The sequence below is a fragment of the Tinamus guttatus genome, unplaced genomic scaffold (genome assembly GCF_059628265.1).
Source record: "Tinamus guttatus ecotype Peru unplaced genomic scaffold, ASM5962826v1 Tinamus_guttatus_pri_ptg000138l, whole genome shotgun sequence".
In the NCBI taxonomy this organism is placed as follows: Eukaryota; Metazoa; Chordata; class Aves; order Tinamiformes; family Tinamidae; genus Tinamus; species Tinamus guttatus.
In genome coordinates this window covers 3,186,299-3,202,254 of record NW_028288672.1, presented here as the reverse complement: position 1 = coordinate 3,202,254, position 15,956 = coordinate 3,186,299, and the positions used below count along the sequence as shown (strand labels likewise).

Here is a 15,956-nt window from a genome sequence, read left to right as displayed (position 1 = left end):
CCAGCCAGGACCCCTTGGTACCAATCAAGCCCCCTCAGTACCAGCTAGGACCCATTGGTACCGATCAGGACACCCTGGTACCGGCCAGGACCCCTCATTCCTGGCCAGGACCTTTTGGTACCAGCCAGGATACCCTGGTACCGGCCAGGACCTCCTCATACCGGCCAGGACTCCTTGGTCCTGGCCAGGACACCTCGGCAGCAGCCAGCTCCCATCGTTCGCAGGCAGGACCCCTCGGTCCCAGCCAGGACACCCTGGTACCAGCCAGGACCCCTCGGTCCCGCCGCCGGTGGCCGCTCCCACCTCCGCGCCGGGCCGAGCCGGGCCGAGCCGGTCCGGACCGCGCGCGCCCTCCGCGCCCGCCGCGCCCCCTCCCCGCGCGGCCCCGGGGCGGGGCCGCGCGGGGAGGGGGCGCGACGGGCGCGGAGGGCGCGCGGCCAAGCCCGGCCCCCGGCCCGCGTCGCCCCCGCGCGGCGGCCGCGGCCCGCGGGGCTCTTTGTGGTGCGGCGGCGGCGGCGGCGGGGGGCGGCAGCGCCATGTCCTCCCCCAAGAAGGGCTTCTACCGGCAGGACGTGGCCAAGACGCGCTGGGAGGTCCGCGAGCGCTACCGCGACCTGCAGCCCGTGGGCTCCGGCGCCTACGGAGCCGTCTGGTGAGCGGGGCCGCCGCGCCCGGGGCCCGCGCCCCGCGGAGCCCCGGCCCGTCCCGGGGGAGCGGGGGGCGCGCCCGGCGCCTCCGCTTTGTTCCCCCACGACTTCGTTTTTTCTTTTATTGTTGTTACTGTTTTCCCGCGTGCTTTGCCCGACCCGTGCAGGGCTTTTTTTTCGGGGGGAGCGTGTTGTGGCTGTGGTTGTTTTATTTAACGTGCCTCCCGGCCCCGCACGTGTTTTCCTTGATGGAGGGGGCAGCGGCGACCGCCGACGGTGCGGATGTCCCCTCTCCCCACGCGGGTGTGTGTGCGCGTGTCCCCACTCCGAGGCGTGCATGTCCCCTGTGTCCCCCCTCCGTGCCCGTGTGTGTGTGTGTCCCATCTGTGGGGTGTGCATGTCCCCTGTGTCCCCACTCCGCCTGTCTCTGTGTGTGTGTCTGTGTGTGTCCCCTTCTGGGGTTGTACACATGTCCCATCTCCAGGGTGTGCATGTCCCCTGTGTCCCCGCTCCGCCTGTCTCTGTGTGTGTGTGTCTGTGTGCGTCCCCTTCTGGGGTTGTGTGCATGTCCCATCTCCAGGGTGTGCATGTCCCCTGTGTCCCCACTCCGCCTGTCTGTGTGTGTGTGTCTGTGTGTGTCCCCTTCTGGGGTTGTACACATGTCCCATCTCCAGGGTGTGCATGTCCCCTGTGTCCCCACTCCGCCTGTCTCTGTGTGTGTGTGTCTGTGTGCGTCCCCTTCTGGGGTTGTGTGCATGTCCCATCTCCAGGGTGTGCATGTCCCCTGTGTCCCCACTCCGCCTGTCTGTGTGTGTGTGTCTGTGTGTGTCCCCTTCTGGGGTTGTACACATGTCCCATCTCCAGGGTGTGCATGTCCCCTGTGTCCCCGCTCCGCCTGTCTCTGTGTGTGTGTCTGTGTGTGTCCCCTTCTGGGGTTGTACACATGTCTCCCGACCCGGGGTGTGTGTGCGCACATCTGCCCTTTTGGGGGTGTGCGTGTCCCCTGGTCCGGGGTGCATGTCCCCCCTCTCCACTGTGTCCCCTCCCTGAGTGCATCCCATGCAGGGGGGACACAAACCCGAGGGGGCCACCCAAGCCCTCAGTACAGGCCACCTGGCTGTTTTGTTGTTGTTGTTTGTTTTTTTTCCCCTGGTATTTAAATCCTTTGGGAAGCAGCTACTTGCATCACGGGGTTTGGTGGTGTTTTACCTAAGGCGGCTGAATCCTGGCCAGGTGCTTTTGAAAGGGGTGGTCCCCCCTATTCCATCTGCCGGGGGGGGACAAGGGTGACAAGGAGGGCGGGTGATGACTGCGGCGCACGGGTGACAACGGAGGTCCTCCTTCTCCCCCCAAAGCTCGGCCGTTGACGGCAGGAGCGGCGCCAAAGTGGCCATAAAGAAGCTGTACCGCCCGTTCCAGTCGGAGCTCTTCGCCAAGCGGGCCTACCGCGAGCTGCGCCTCCTCAAGCACATGCGCCACGAGAACGTGAGTGGGGACGCGCGGGCCCCGGCACTGCCCCGCAAGGGGCATCCGGCCTCGCTCCGTCTGCCTCTTGTCCCACGCTGCCGGGTCACCGCCGCCGTGTCCCGTGGGACGCGGTTTTGTGGCAGCGTGAGCGAGGTTGGGTGGAGGAGCTTAGGGCCGTGTTTCCAACATCGTAAAGTTCCAGGTTTGTACTGACGTGAAGTGGGAAAGGGTGGGGAATGACTGAAAAAAATTGCCTTATAGGGATGAAGTGTCTCTGTGGGATACCGGTTACTGGGATAGTACTTGGCCCCAACAGTACTTGGTCCGGGGTGGGGATTGGAAGATCACAGTTTGGTTTTAAATGCTGTATTTGAAGAGTATATGTGAAGAAAGAGACTTTCAGGTGACTTAGTAAAAGGACACATAACCTCGTTTAAAATACTACTGATGTGGGAAATAATGGTTTTCTTTGGAGTTGAACATATCTAAGAATGAGGGAAACAAGTAGTAATGAGAATAGCAGTCTTTGCGGTATTAACATGGTGAGTACCAATAATGGCTAGATTCATTTGGAAGAACAATCTCTGGGATATTCTGGCTGTCCAGACAGAAAAAAGAGGCTTCATAGTAGACTTATGAACCTGTAAGCCTGATAAGTCTGAATCTTTTAATAATATTTGCTCATTTTACTTGATTAATCCTTTTGAAGTAACTGATTTTTACCAGTGTTGGATATATAATAAAGAGTTAACATTTGTGGGGAGCTTGTATATCATACACAGTATTTCATGCTCTCAACATTTGTTTCACTAAACATTTGGGAGCTCATGCAGTTGCCAAGCTCCTAGCAGTATTCAGAATTTTGAGATTATTTTTCTTCTGTTTCACAGAATGATTTGTTTTTCAGTTGGCTAGCATTTTCCACAACTGGCTGGTTTTGTGCTAGATATGCCCTTCAGGATAATATTCTGGAACACTTGCATAGACTTGTTTGGTAATTAAAAGTGTCTAGAAGGAAACAAACACTAAGGATTGCAAGTGTGATATGCAGAAGGTCCGAATGAATACGAGTATGAAGGAAGGAAAGGATTTACAACCTTAGAAATCATATTGGAAAGGAATATTTAGTCCAGGTACTAAGAAAAAAATTCCTCATTAATTGACTTATTAGAGAACAATGAGTGAGGAAATGGTCATGCAAGGAATTTGCAAGGAAAATGGTCATGCAGTACAACCCTCCAAGAGAATGTGCATCCTCCGTTCCAGGCTCATGCCATCCTGCCAGGCATTTCCTCCCAGGAATTAGGAATAGCAACAAAGCCCGTCAGGATTTCTAGCCTCTTGCTGTTCCCACAATACTCCCTTAACGTCTTCGCCCTTCCAAAATTAGGCCCGAGTGGCATTGTCACTCCTGCCTGGGATTTTCTGCCCCTTCCTTTTGATCCGTCACCATTCTGCCAAAGAATCCCTTCTTTTTGTTTGCTGACCAAAGGATGGATTAATGGATTAACAAACCATAGGGCCTGGAGCTTCTGTCTTGTCCGCAATTCCCATTCCTGACAGCATTCCCTGGTGGGTGGTGCACACTTTTAAAGGCAGTAGTGGTAGCACAACTGCTGTGTCCCCCATGGTGGCTTCCACAGCTATTGTACTTTGAAAGTCTTCCACTCGCTTGGAGGAAAGTGCCTGAAGGGTCATACCTGATGCAATAGCTATTAAAAATTAACGAAACTGAAGTGAATGTCTTGAAGACCGTGCCACTCTTATCTCCATTTTGGATTTTAGGAATCTAAGTGTGTAGAGGAGCTGATGTGTAATAGCCAATTTAGCTGTAGCTGCCCCTGCGTATTATACTTAGGATATTGTGCAATATTGCGCTGATCTGCTAGGAAATCTTCCTCTTGCCTTTTATTCCTATCCCAGCAAAAGGCAGTTTTGATGGTCAAAATTCCATCCTATTTGCTCTTTTAATCTCTTTTTCTTTTGAAGTGGCTTCTGCAGTCGTTACACATCTGAAGTGGGATCCACATGAAGAGCGTCTGTGGTGCTTTGTTTCCCCCACAGTGACTACCTTTAAGTGAAATATTTCTGCCCTTCATAACTTTCTGGGAGGTGCCGTGTTAGGCATGCAGTAATACAGTAGCAATACAATACACTCAGTTCATTTGTCTTTATGCAGTATTCAGAACACTAGAAGAAAATCTAGTGATCTGACACACTATGTTAAAATAGCATCTCTGATTCTCCATTAAGATAGTAGGAGCTGCCGTTGAACCTGCGCCATGGTGATACAGCACATCAGTATGCCAGGCTTGTTGGAAAATACTTCTGCTCAAGATCCCAGACTTCCTTATGCCCCTTATTGATCCTTGGAGGAGTATGATTGTGTGCTTTGTAAGGAGAGGCTCTAAGATGAGCATCATCCTGTAAAAACAAATATAGGAGTCATTTTTTTTCCTGGATTTTTATCTTATCTTGCAAGGAAGTGAACCCATATGGGTCAATATGCCTGTTTATTTAGGCATTTTCAGGAACAGACAACCCTGTTTGCAGAGGTGACCATCTCTCTTCATGCACACCAGATTTTTGTGTGCCCCAGTGACCCAGGGAGCATGTTACTTAGTGCAATGGACAGTATTTTATATAAGCAAAGGAAATTGGTAGCATGGGACTTCTCTTCATCTTTGTCTGCAAGCCAATCCCTGGGGAAGAGCATGGGTAGAGGCCGTGCGTGACACAGGGGACACCGGGATGTTAACAGATAAACTACTACTAATGGCAGTTATAGCCATTTTTTTTTGGTAGGCCTATTAATTGGTGGAGATTGGGATGTTTCCAAACTTCACAAGCTAATTCTGCTGCCTAAGAAGTAGTTTAATCCAGATCAGTTCTTCAAACATTGTCCAAAACAAAAGTTCGTTTCCAGCTATGTAGCTGCATAAACCCATATGCTGCACAACAGAGGGACTGGTGTAAAAATTAGGAATAGAAACAGCTAAGATGATAGGATAAGGCACTGCTTTTTTCCCACTTATTCACTACCTTACAGTATTCATCCCATCACAGTCTCAGTAGATGTAGATGCCTTCTTTGGCATCACTGTGTAGGAGAATAGTGTTTACTGTTAGGAAGCTTTTTCAGTAATGCTGCTTTTGTTCCATGTTTCATTCCCTTTTGAGTTTGTCTAAAGTGGAGCACTCTTAAAACTGTCTTTTATAACCCAAAAGAGAATGAAAATATTGCCAGCATGGCCCTGGCCTTGTTTCTCAAACGTTTGCTTACCTCTGCATACACGTATCATTCTGAAGGTAATGGAAATATTTATATATCTAAAATTAAGCCCAGAGGCGCAAGCGGGGGTGTATGTCATTTCATTTTGCCAATAACTTGGATTTTGCTCTGTATTTGCACTGGAGGGGGGTATTTTGATGACGACTTCCATTGAAAAAACAAGTGTACAGTGACTCATTCTGGTGCAGTCCTAGTGCCCTTCTCACTTCTCCGTTTGCTAATGGAAATTCTGAAGGTGCAAAGTCACAGGCAAGGGGAGATGGCAGCTGAGAAAGAAGAGCAGTGGCTGCTGCTCATGGATTGTTTTGGAAGGGAGTATTGTTTTCATGGAAATGTGGTGCACCGGTGCTTGCGTGTACGTATGTACCTGCATGTACATGCAAGCACACACAGAAATTCAGACCGAGTTCTACCAGCTGAAGTTCTGAGTGTGTTTTTGGCATAAAATCCTTGACAAATGCCCTTTAAACATTTCTTAAGTTGAGTCAGTTAATATTCTACAGATGTTTTCCCTTCCTGGAAACCCTACATGTAAGAGTCAGCTGCAATATTGGTTTAAAGATAGTCTGTATTATGCTCGTACTCTTTGCTCTATGTGGAAATTGTGCTCTGGTGCATTCCCACATCTGAAGAGTGATGTATGTTTTACATTATGAGAACCTTTTTTTTTTTTCTTTTTCCTGCCTTTTGGAAGGAACACAGGTGTCCAACAGACACCAAATCAACTCTCATTCTGCAGTTTCTTTTCTGAGGACGATGCAGGCATGAAGTTTTAGGGTATTTTACATGATGAATTCTGTATTTTGGAAAAATATTCTTGGCTGTTATGGTTAGATTTACCCAGGGTCAACCAAGGGGCAGAAGACGTTTCCTATAGGAAGTTCTGATTTGAGTGATTCTCCAGCTAAAAATTCACATCCTTCACGTGGAAGCGCCAGTAAAGGGCATCGTGGGGATCCAGGATAAAGGTGGCAAATTTCCATAGGGTTTATGGGCAGAAATGCGTTTATGGCTGTACTGTTTCTTGCTGGTTTTAAGAGGAAATCACTTTTGGCTGTTTCTGCTGACTGAGAGCTTAGAACAACTAGGACACCAGGGTCACTTATTTTTGTAATCAGAAGCCAGTAAATCCATGTAGTGATATCTCTTGTTGCTTCTTTTATTGTTTTCTTAAATCTATCTAAAAGGTGCCTCCAGGCTGAGCTTCAACCTCTAGCCATTTACACACCCTCACCCTTAGATACTAATCACTGGAGTGAGTAGCTCAGGCCAGGGAAACAAAATAAGGAGGGCGCCACTGAAAGCAAAATCTCCTTTCTCTTTGCATCATCACCCAAAGCGAAGATGAAGAAGTGCATGTGTGCAGGACTGGAGCTTCTCCAGTGTTCCTGAAGGATGCAGTTGCTAAGGAATGGCTCGTGTCTGCAGGTGTATTCCCGAGCTCCTCCCCGTCCCTGCTCTTGGTTTTGCTGGGGGGGCTGGATTGGCTGTGCCCCACTGCACTCCGTAGCTTCCCTGGATTCTGCGGGGCTCTCAGGCCACAAAGAGCAGAGTCCTGAAGCCCTGAGGACCTCAGAGAAGCCGATGAGAAGAGCAGCCTCCCTCCCCACCATCGTTGTTGTTCTCTGGCTTTTTCCTTTGATCTTTTACAGCATAAAATGTTACGGCCTTGTGGCAGGATGCTCTGCTTGGTCTGTCAGTTTTATGCAGAAGGAAGGGAAGCGAAAGGGAAAGGGGAAGGGAAGGGGAAAAGGAAGGGGAAAGGGAAGGGAAGGGGAAAAAGGGAAGGAAAGGGGAAAGGGAGCACTCTGTCTCTCAGTGGGCGGACATCCCTTGGTGCTGGGTAGCAGAACGGCTGGGTGATCCTGAGAGGAACAAAAGTGACTGCAGCACAAACCTTGTGCAGGGGTTATATAGGATGCAGCAACCCTATGATATGGAACAGCACAGGAACATGGAGACGAAGTGAATCCTGCAGAAACTTAATGCAATATGATATATATATAGTGCAGTGCGCCCCAGAAGAGATGTCTCTTCAAAAATTGCATTTGTAGCCTGAGTGCCACAGTCACTCCACTTCACTGTGTTCTCAGGCGGAACATCCACAGGATAACGAAGCATTTACTGTATAAGAGACATAAGCTGCATTACTTATTAATTTATACAGAATCCGAGTGTTTGGTTGATGTGCTGCTTACACCAGAAAATTTTGCTTTATAGAAACACAGTGGAACAGTCTTTGAATACAAGTAATCAAATAAATGAAGGTGCACGGGAGAATAGAGATTAGAAGCTTTTTACTGATGTGTTCTACTAATGCAAACAGGTTTGGAAGAGGAAGTGAAGAGCAGAAACTACCTTGCAAACACAAAGCTGTTATTTACTAGCTGATAGCAGTTAAAATTGCTCCAGGAGGAGAGAGGGAGGAGAAGGACTGAATGCCCTGACTGCCACCACTTCCCCACCAGCTTCTTAGGAAAGAGACAAAACTGAGTAAATATTTGAGTAAAAACATATCCTGCGTAAAACAAGTTAGAGCAGTAGAAGTGTAGGTTTGCTGTTGCTGTGGCTTGGTGTTATACAAAATTCTGCTGGGCTTCTTCACTCTAGAATTTGTCTTTTAGTATAATTAAAAGGGAAAAAAAAGAGAAAGAGGGACCACAGGAGGGTAGCCCTGCCGTGTTTCCACAGGTGCTTTTCCTCGCTGTCCCATTAAATGTTGTTCCTTGTCTGGGCCCTCACCACAGCTCACATTAAATGGGCTGAATTAACACCCAAAGTCCAACTTCAGAATGTCTGAAAGATGCCCCGGTTATATTTTGTATAAATCACACCATTAAGAAAAATAAATGATTCTTGTAGTTTGTAGTTTTACTCTAGTTTACTTCTGTGATGGGATAGTATCTTTAAGTACTGTGAAGTTTTTACAAATACTGAGTTTAATCCAGAGAGAGGATTTTTCCACAGATACAGGATTTTCCATGATCTTATGGAGGGGGCAGTTTCTTTCACTCTGTCCAGTCCTTTTCCCAAAGAAGTAGCTGGAGTTGCATCTTCCTCAGAGCATTTATTTTACCCTGTGCCTCCTTCTTGTTAATGTATCTGCAGAAAGCTGTGACATAAATGGAAATAATAATGTCTCTTCCAGTAAAGGAAAATCATCCCAAAGCATAGCTATTAAATAGAGATCACCAAGGAAGAGGAAATGGGTCCCTCACTTCCATTTTTTAAAATGATTAACTATTAGTATGACCTACCATTGTGGATTTTAGGTATTTTATAAAGCTCACTAGATTTATGCAAAACTGATGCAAAATGCTAAAGAATATTTGTTTTCTGTAATGTTAGCCCTAAAGAATAACTGCAAGTGCATATGTCTTCTGTGGATTTAATTATTGTTTTTATGGTGGATATGTTATTCAATCGGTTTCATATTACAAATCCCAGGGAAAATATTCTTAGTGATTTTTTTTTCAGATCTATGTAGCTACCAAGATAGAGAGTTGTAACCTTCCTGTCTTCATCTTTATTAGATTTTTATCTTGGGTAATGCTACGATAATATCTAAGCTAATTGTAGCATGTAGCCTGTTCTGAATGAGGACAGGATAAAAATATATGTGCTAAGGGCTTCATCTCAACTGGATATTTTTTATTTAAAGCTCTCCATAAAGAAGGTCTTTCTTTTTCCTGCATTTTTTCAGCATTTCTGACCCCGCTTCCCCTTACTTCCACATCCCTTTCAAAGGATCTCTATTAAAGTATTTTAACTATTCCCCAAAATAACAACCAAAATGCATCTTCATTGTTATGAAATTCAGTAGATTTTACCATTCTTCTATAATATCGACTATGCAATATGCTGCTAGCTATGCGTTCATTCCTGGGGACTGTTTACTGCTTTTACTCTTTCATTTGTTTTAGCTTTGATTTGGTGTTTCATCCAGTGTCCTTAGGCTGCATAGCCATGGAAATACAGAGATGTGTTTAACCTTTGAATAAGGTCAAACAGGTTATAAAACTTTTGGGAATAATAATCACGTCCACTTCACATTTCCATTCCTGTTGCTTTCTTTCCCATATAGAAACTGCCCCATTTGTTGGGGCAGTTTCTGCACAGATCTGTTGGAAATAGGAAGACGGAAGAATTTGGGGTAACTTTTTATAGCGTGACTTTCAGCTGTTCTCATTAGCAGCTAGCTCCCCTGTTGTAAACAGAAATTGTCAGGAATTGGGGCCTAGGTGGCTAGAATAAGGAATATGGGAGTCTTCCCTATGTGCAAATAAATACCCTTATTATTAGGCAGTGGTTACTGTCCTGTGTGTGGCCTGGTCACAAATGTTCTCAATAGTGGCATTTTCAGTCAGATCTGCAAGATCTGCTTTTGTCCCTCCTTTGGGAAAGTCTTGGTGGTTTGAGATGGGATATCTCTGTGTAAGGCCCAATCCCTTCAGATTAAAGGGGGAATACAATTTAGGCCTTTCGTTTGCTGATTGAATGCTCAGATATTAGGCCGAAAGGAACAACTCGGGAGACTGCCTAAGCCTGTCTTGGGTGTGTTCAACCTACCAGATTTCTTAAGAGGAAAGCCTGATTGCTGGATTCCTGCAAGCCTGATTGCTTGGATTTGAGCAAGACATTGAGCCTCTTTGGGTTTTGTCAAGACTGGGCAATGTAGGAAGCTGAAAAGATGCAGCTCTAAATGCCTGGGAAATTTAGGCATTGCCTGGAGCTGGCAGCCTCAGAGCAGGGATTTGGCTTTAGACACCTACATTGCAGCTACATGCTTTGGAGCATCTGGCTCTGTATATTTAATTTACTAATGTTTGATGGTTTGGGGAGAAGCATTGACAGTTGTCATAATTAATTTAGTTGGTATAGTTCTATTGAGAAACATAAAAATCTGTGATGGGAAACCTGTTTTATTAGTGTATAACTTCTCTGCTGGGTAATGGAATGCATTTGTGTGACCCAAAATGCTCTTAGGGAGAACCTAAGCCAAAGCATATTAAGCTCTTGATAATTTACTCTTTTTATAGAGAGTTCAGCCCCAGTTGCATGTCTACATAACCATTTGGAGATTGTAATCCAAATACCTAAATTACCCCATAACTGAAATTAGAAGGAGTCATGAAACATTTGGTATCCTTGGTATTGGCAGGTAACGGGCCCAGCTTGCTAAGTAACACTTAGACTGCTTCACAGTATTAGCTGGTTTTCTGGTTTATTTTCAGTACTTAAGTGGTTCAAGTTAAAATGTACTCTCTCCTCTTCATTAAAATTGTTAATCTCTGAACTTTTTATTTAAATAAATATAATATTTATTTCTTTACCACTGTGTTGCATGGTCCTCAGAGCTGTAAAATTTAACACACAACAAAGCCTGATAGTGCTAAGCACTACTTTAAATATTCTTTCCACTGTCTGCATGCCTATAATTAATGTTGTATTATACAAATGTTTTTGATTATGTTTTGTTACTCATCATGCAGCTTGGGAATTCTTGTGTTAAGACAATATTAATCTTTTCTCCCTCTTCCCCCCTTATTTTTAGGTCATTGGAATATTGGATGTATTCACACCAGATGTAACACTGGAGAAATTTAATGACTTGTGAGTTTTGTGTTGTTTATATTTGGGAGCAGGAGTTATTGCTCATCTGGGGGAAGGGCTTGTTTGCCTTTTTTTATCCTGGAGAATTCCAAAAAAGTCACTTCATGGCTTTTTCTGAATTCTGTTTTAATACAAGTCTTGTGTACTGCCTAAGATTGGTATGCTGAGGTTTCCAGATTGTTAGTGGAGCCAGTTGCCTGTCTTACAAGATGTGTAGTTCTTTCAGTCGTTATTAAACTGCAGTCTAATGAATTCCCTAATCCTCTTTTGAAGTATTGATTTCTTACCCTGAAGCCCAGAACCACCAAGTGATAGAACCACCCCTGCCTCAAATTAGAGCTAGAATGGATCACGCTGGCGGTGCGTCATGTAGCAGTCATCGTTTTCAAGTCTGAATCACAAAAATACCCTTCTCAAGTCTGAAAATGGTGACTGCTACATGACGCACCGCCAGCGTGATCCATCCCAGTTTTGGGATTAAGTCAAAACTGCTGTTTTTTGTGGCTGTTCTTGTGATTATGTCGCAGACTGCCCATTCTGCAGTTGCCTGCATCCCGCTGAGGGTGGTTTGTGCTCCCTCCTCCATCCCCGCAGAACCGCGCGACCCAGCGTGCGCAGCAGAGTTTACCTCTGGCCCGAGGCACGTGCCTCTCTCTGGCCTTTCGACAGCAGCTCAGGCAGCTGTTCAGCATACATGTTTTGTCAGTGGATCTTGCTACAATTCTCGTGAACTTGATTCACTAGAAAAACAGCGATCCTGTTGCATAACTTTCATGTTACAGGACTGTTCTGGATTTCCTCTAGTGTAGTTTAATGTTTCAAAGCCATTTTTTGTTAACCTATGAATATGCAAGGTTATCTAACAAGAAAAGATAGAAAATGAAGTACAAAAACCATAGATCATCTTTCCCATTGGATTTTATATCTTGTTTAGACCTTTGAGACAAGAATTTTGCTGTCCATATTGCCTATCATTCTAGCATTAAATAACATATAATACAACACGCTTACACAAGATTAGCATTCAAAGATTGCATTTTAAATGTAAATTATTATATGTGTGTGTGTGTGTGTGTATATATATATATGCATATATATATATATAAACCAAAATTCATCCTCAAGAAGAGCAAGTCAAATAGGAGGGACATCGTTATAACTAAATATGCAACAGGTAGAGCTGTGGCTAAATGCGTTTTCAAGACTTTTGGTAAGCTGTGGATATGAGCAAGATGGAGCAAGATGCATTTATTGTGTGGATTGGAGGTCAAGAGAGTTGCTTGAGAGAGACCTCCTTTTTGCTGGCTAGTCCTTAGAATTCATCTGTCACCTGTTACATAAAGATCCAAATTGAAGCTGAGTTGTGTCTAGCAGCAGCAGGGCTGAGGCAGGTGGTTTCACCACAGTCAGTCCCTAGAGATGTTCTTGTTTGAGACCTCAAGTTTTTCCTTGCAACATGGCATGGAGCCACATTATATAATACTCGCAGTTATATAATACTCACAATACTCACTCCCCCTTTTGTGGGGGAGTTCGCTTATTTGAATTTATCTTAAAGATGACTCTTTTGAAAGAGTCTGCTTCCTTTCCCCCAGGAAAACTCTACGGGATTTATAGCATTGTAGAAAATTTCAGAAATCCCTTAGGCAAAGTGTGGAACTGAAATGGTTTAGTTAGACTGTTGTTGTGAGCCTTACTGTCAGTGAAGGATTTGCTGGAAAAAATTAACATAGCCATAACCCAAAAGAACAGGTAACTTTTATCCAATTCAGCTCTGAGAGAGCTGTTTGCATAGAAAGATTTAAACCCTATGTTTGCTAGTGATCATAATGTTCTTTCTGCAGTAACTCCTGTTGCTGCAGAAGGAAGCCATAGGTAGCTACCACACTTCTAAATGCCCATAATATAATTATAAATTATGAGAACTGCAGCTGCTGTGATCCAACCACAGTAGTACTTCACATTCACAAATCTGTGTCCCAGATAGGCCTGGATGAAGTCTCTAGATCAAAAGATGAAGCTCCTTTAGAACATGTTATAATGTAGCTGATTTCTTTTTTCTTCTTCCTTTTCTCCTCTGTGTATAGATGCCCATAGTATTCGATCCCACTGTTGTCCTGTCCCAATGTTGTTCATAAAGTGTTAATAAATTTTGGATTTTAAAACTCAAATAGGAGTGTTTTTTTTTTCATCTCTTGTTTTGTTTTTGTTGTTGTTTTCCCATACTGCTGTTCTTCGTATCTCGACTACTAGAAATTAAAAGTCAGCAAACTGTAAACTCATCAAATAGCGCATGCATAAAAATGCCCTCTTATTTATCCTTCCCTTCCTGCTATTTACATGACTTTATGGGTATAGATTGCATTGGGATCTCTCTGGTTAGGTACATCACTGCCCATCCAGAGCCATAGGATTTACAAAGATGATGGCAGTCTAAGGAAATTGCTTATGGATGCTTCAAGGGCACCACCAGCAGTATAAAACATGTAGATATTTCACTGTGTCTCTCACACAGAATCACAGAATCACAGAATGGTCGAAGTTGGAAGGGACCTCTCTCACCTCACATCTTATTGCTTCTGTTTTGTTATTCTTTTTCTAAGTCATTTCATATATTTATGGCCCTTGAAAAATGTATTTTTTAAGTTTGGATAGGGGTAGAATTTAATATACCTTCAAGATTCAGAGATGTCAACAAAGCAGAAGTTAAACTGCATTTTCCAAGTAATTTGCTTTGTTAATGCGAAGCATAGTGTCATATACTTGGGCAGAGATAAGAAATTTCATTTCTCATAGACCATATTTGTTATTGTCTTTTGTAGTTACTAAATTAAGTTCACTTATTTTCTATCCAAAAGGATAGCAGATTTGTCTATGAGTGCTGGGATTGGGAGCCGGAGTCCTCATAGCCCAAGTGATGAGAACAAGGCTGGGTACCTAGGGAATTTTGAATATACTCTCTGTAACTCTTCGTGACTAAATAAGTATCCCATCTTCCTCTGGCTTTGTGTTTAATATCTATTTAGTTTGCAGCACAATTATAACACAGCAAATGAAGATTTTACACAGCTCTAATGAGACAACTCAGCATAATTAAAATTTGCATACTTTAACCAAAGGAATCCATTTAAGGCAAATTAATAAAACATATCCTCATGAAACAGTGATCACATCTAATTCTTAATGCATCTGCTTTTATATAATAAGAAGAAATCTGATGACTTTCTCTTTAGATGCCAGGCATGCGCCTTGCTCTATTTGGGTCTAGACATGGCTCTCAGAAGGTTTTCCGAGATTACTACAAGCAGCGTGTGGAGACTGTCCTGGAAATGGCAGCTTGACACTCTCCAGTTTTCTCTTGCTCATGTCCATTACCACCAATAAGAATTACCAAATTTTAAGGATTTTACAATCCCAGATGAAAATTAGTGGAATCTTAATATGATGAACTCTGTTCCTGGTATATCTGACCTTGTCTATTTGAACGTCCTAATCAGTTTTGTTGTTGCTAAGATCCACTACTCCACCAACCCTATGGTCATGGTCGTAAGATAAATAGCACTGTATGAATATCTTAGTTTTCTGTGCAGGTATCTGGGAAGTGTCATGTGGCTCTGCTCTTCTGATAATTAGCAACTTTCCCTCACCAGTGGCATGGTTGTATAATCCCTATTAATGACAATCAAAAAAATAGCTTAAAAATAAAAGAGAGAAGTTTGGAAGGGAGAGATCAGTAGAATTACGTAGTAAACAGAATGATCTGCCGTTGAAATATGTCACTGAACTGACTTATGTTTCAATCTATTTTACAAATTTGTAGTTATTTTGTACTTCTTTTTTGAAAGCTACCTAGTCATGCCATTTATGGGAACGGACTTGAGTAAGATAATGAAGCATGAGAAGCTAACTGAAGACCGAATCCAGTTCCTGGTGTATCAGATGTTAAAAGGCCTAAAGGTTTGCAAATTTTATTATTTTTACTTCACATTTTTTTTCTTGGTAAACCAACATGTAACACTATAAACACTTGGTATTTGACAGCAGGATAACATTTTATGGTATAAATGATAAATTCTGTACAACAGATATTTTATGGTGATGAATGTTCCCTTTTTGGTTTTGTTTTCATTTCAAGGAAAAGGGAAAAGAAAAGAAGTTTAATCTCATTAAAGATCTGTAATACATTAATCTGAGTGTCCTGGATTTCTGTATTTCAGTAAACCAGAAGGTTTAACCACTGCTGTGATTTTTAGTTAAGGCTTCATCCCTGGTAGTTGATTTTAGTGCTGTTTAGCCCTCCCTCTTACACTGGCTACTTGAGGAGTGTAGAAACAGAGAATGAAGTAAGCATTGAAGTCAGAGGTAGGATTCCCTTTGCCAAGGGCCAAACGTGGTATCCTGTTTGACTAGAAATGGTAAATCAGAGCCCTTGGCTATGTCATCAGCTTCAAATTTCTCTAGTTTGAAAAGTTTTCCCAGTCTTGCCTGTATTCGTTTGATAGTGCAGATTTAGCTGTTGCTGAGGCAGTCTGCACTAACTTACTATAAACATCGTATGTGCTCTTCTGAGAAAGGTTTTCTTCTAGGATTCTTGCTTTTAGTTAATAACTCTGTAGAGTTCTTCCCGTGCTTACCTGCTTTGGTTTGGTTTTGCTTTGTGGTGGACATAGTTTTAGGGGTTGTTTTAATATTAATATGGAGAATACAGACTTGTGGTTATGGTGTTTGTGGTGAAAATACCACCCTGATGGAGATCCAGAGCCTGCTTGGTTCTTAGTGCTTGCACTGGTTTTGGTGAGTGTTCAGGGGCAACAGCACATCTCAGTTTGGTTCATCCATGTTAAGAGTCCAGTTCTACAATATACTAAAATTCTTTTCTAAATCTAAATAGGCAAGTCATTCTGTGGAATTTATTGCAATTATTTATATATTCAAACA

The 15,956-nt window shown here is 43.6% G+C and overlaps 1 protein-coding gene across 1 annotated transcript in view; it reads left to right on the top strand.

Annotated features, from left to right (window-relative positions):
- The first annotated feature begins 525 nt into the window (after positions 1–525).
- MAPK12 (mitogen-activated protein kinase 12) overlaps positions 526–15,956 on the top strand; it is a 34,886-nt gene continuing 19,455 nt past the window's right edge. The window contains exons 1-4 of the mRNA XM_088521871.1: positions 526–652; positions 2,003–2,132; positions 10,960–11,018; positions 14,864–14,975. Of these exons, the coding sequence (XP_088377997.1) occupies positions 537–652; positions 2,003–2,132; positions 10,960–11,018; positions 14,864–14,975 (417 nt within the window). The 5' untranslated portion in view covers positions 526–536. The remainder of the gene's footprint in view (positions 653–2,002; positions 2,133–10,959; positions 11,019–14,863; positions 14,976–15,956) is intronic.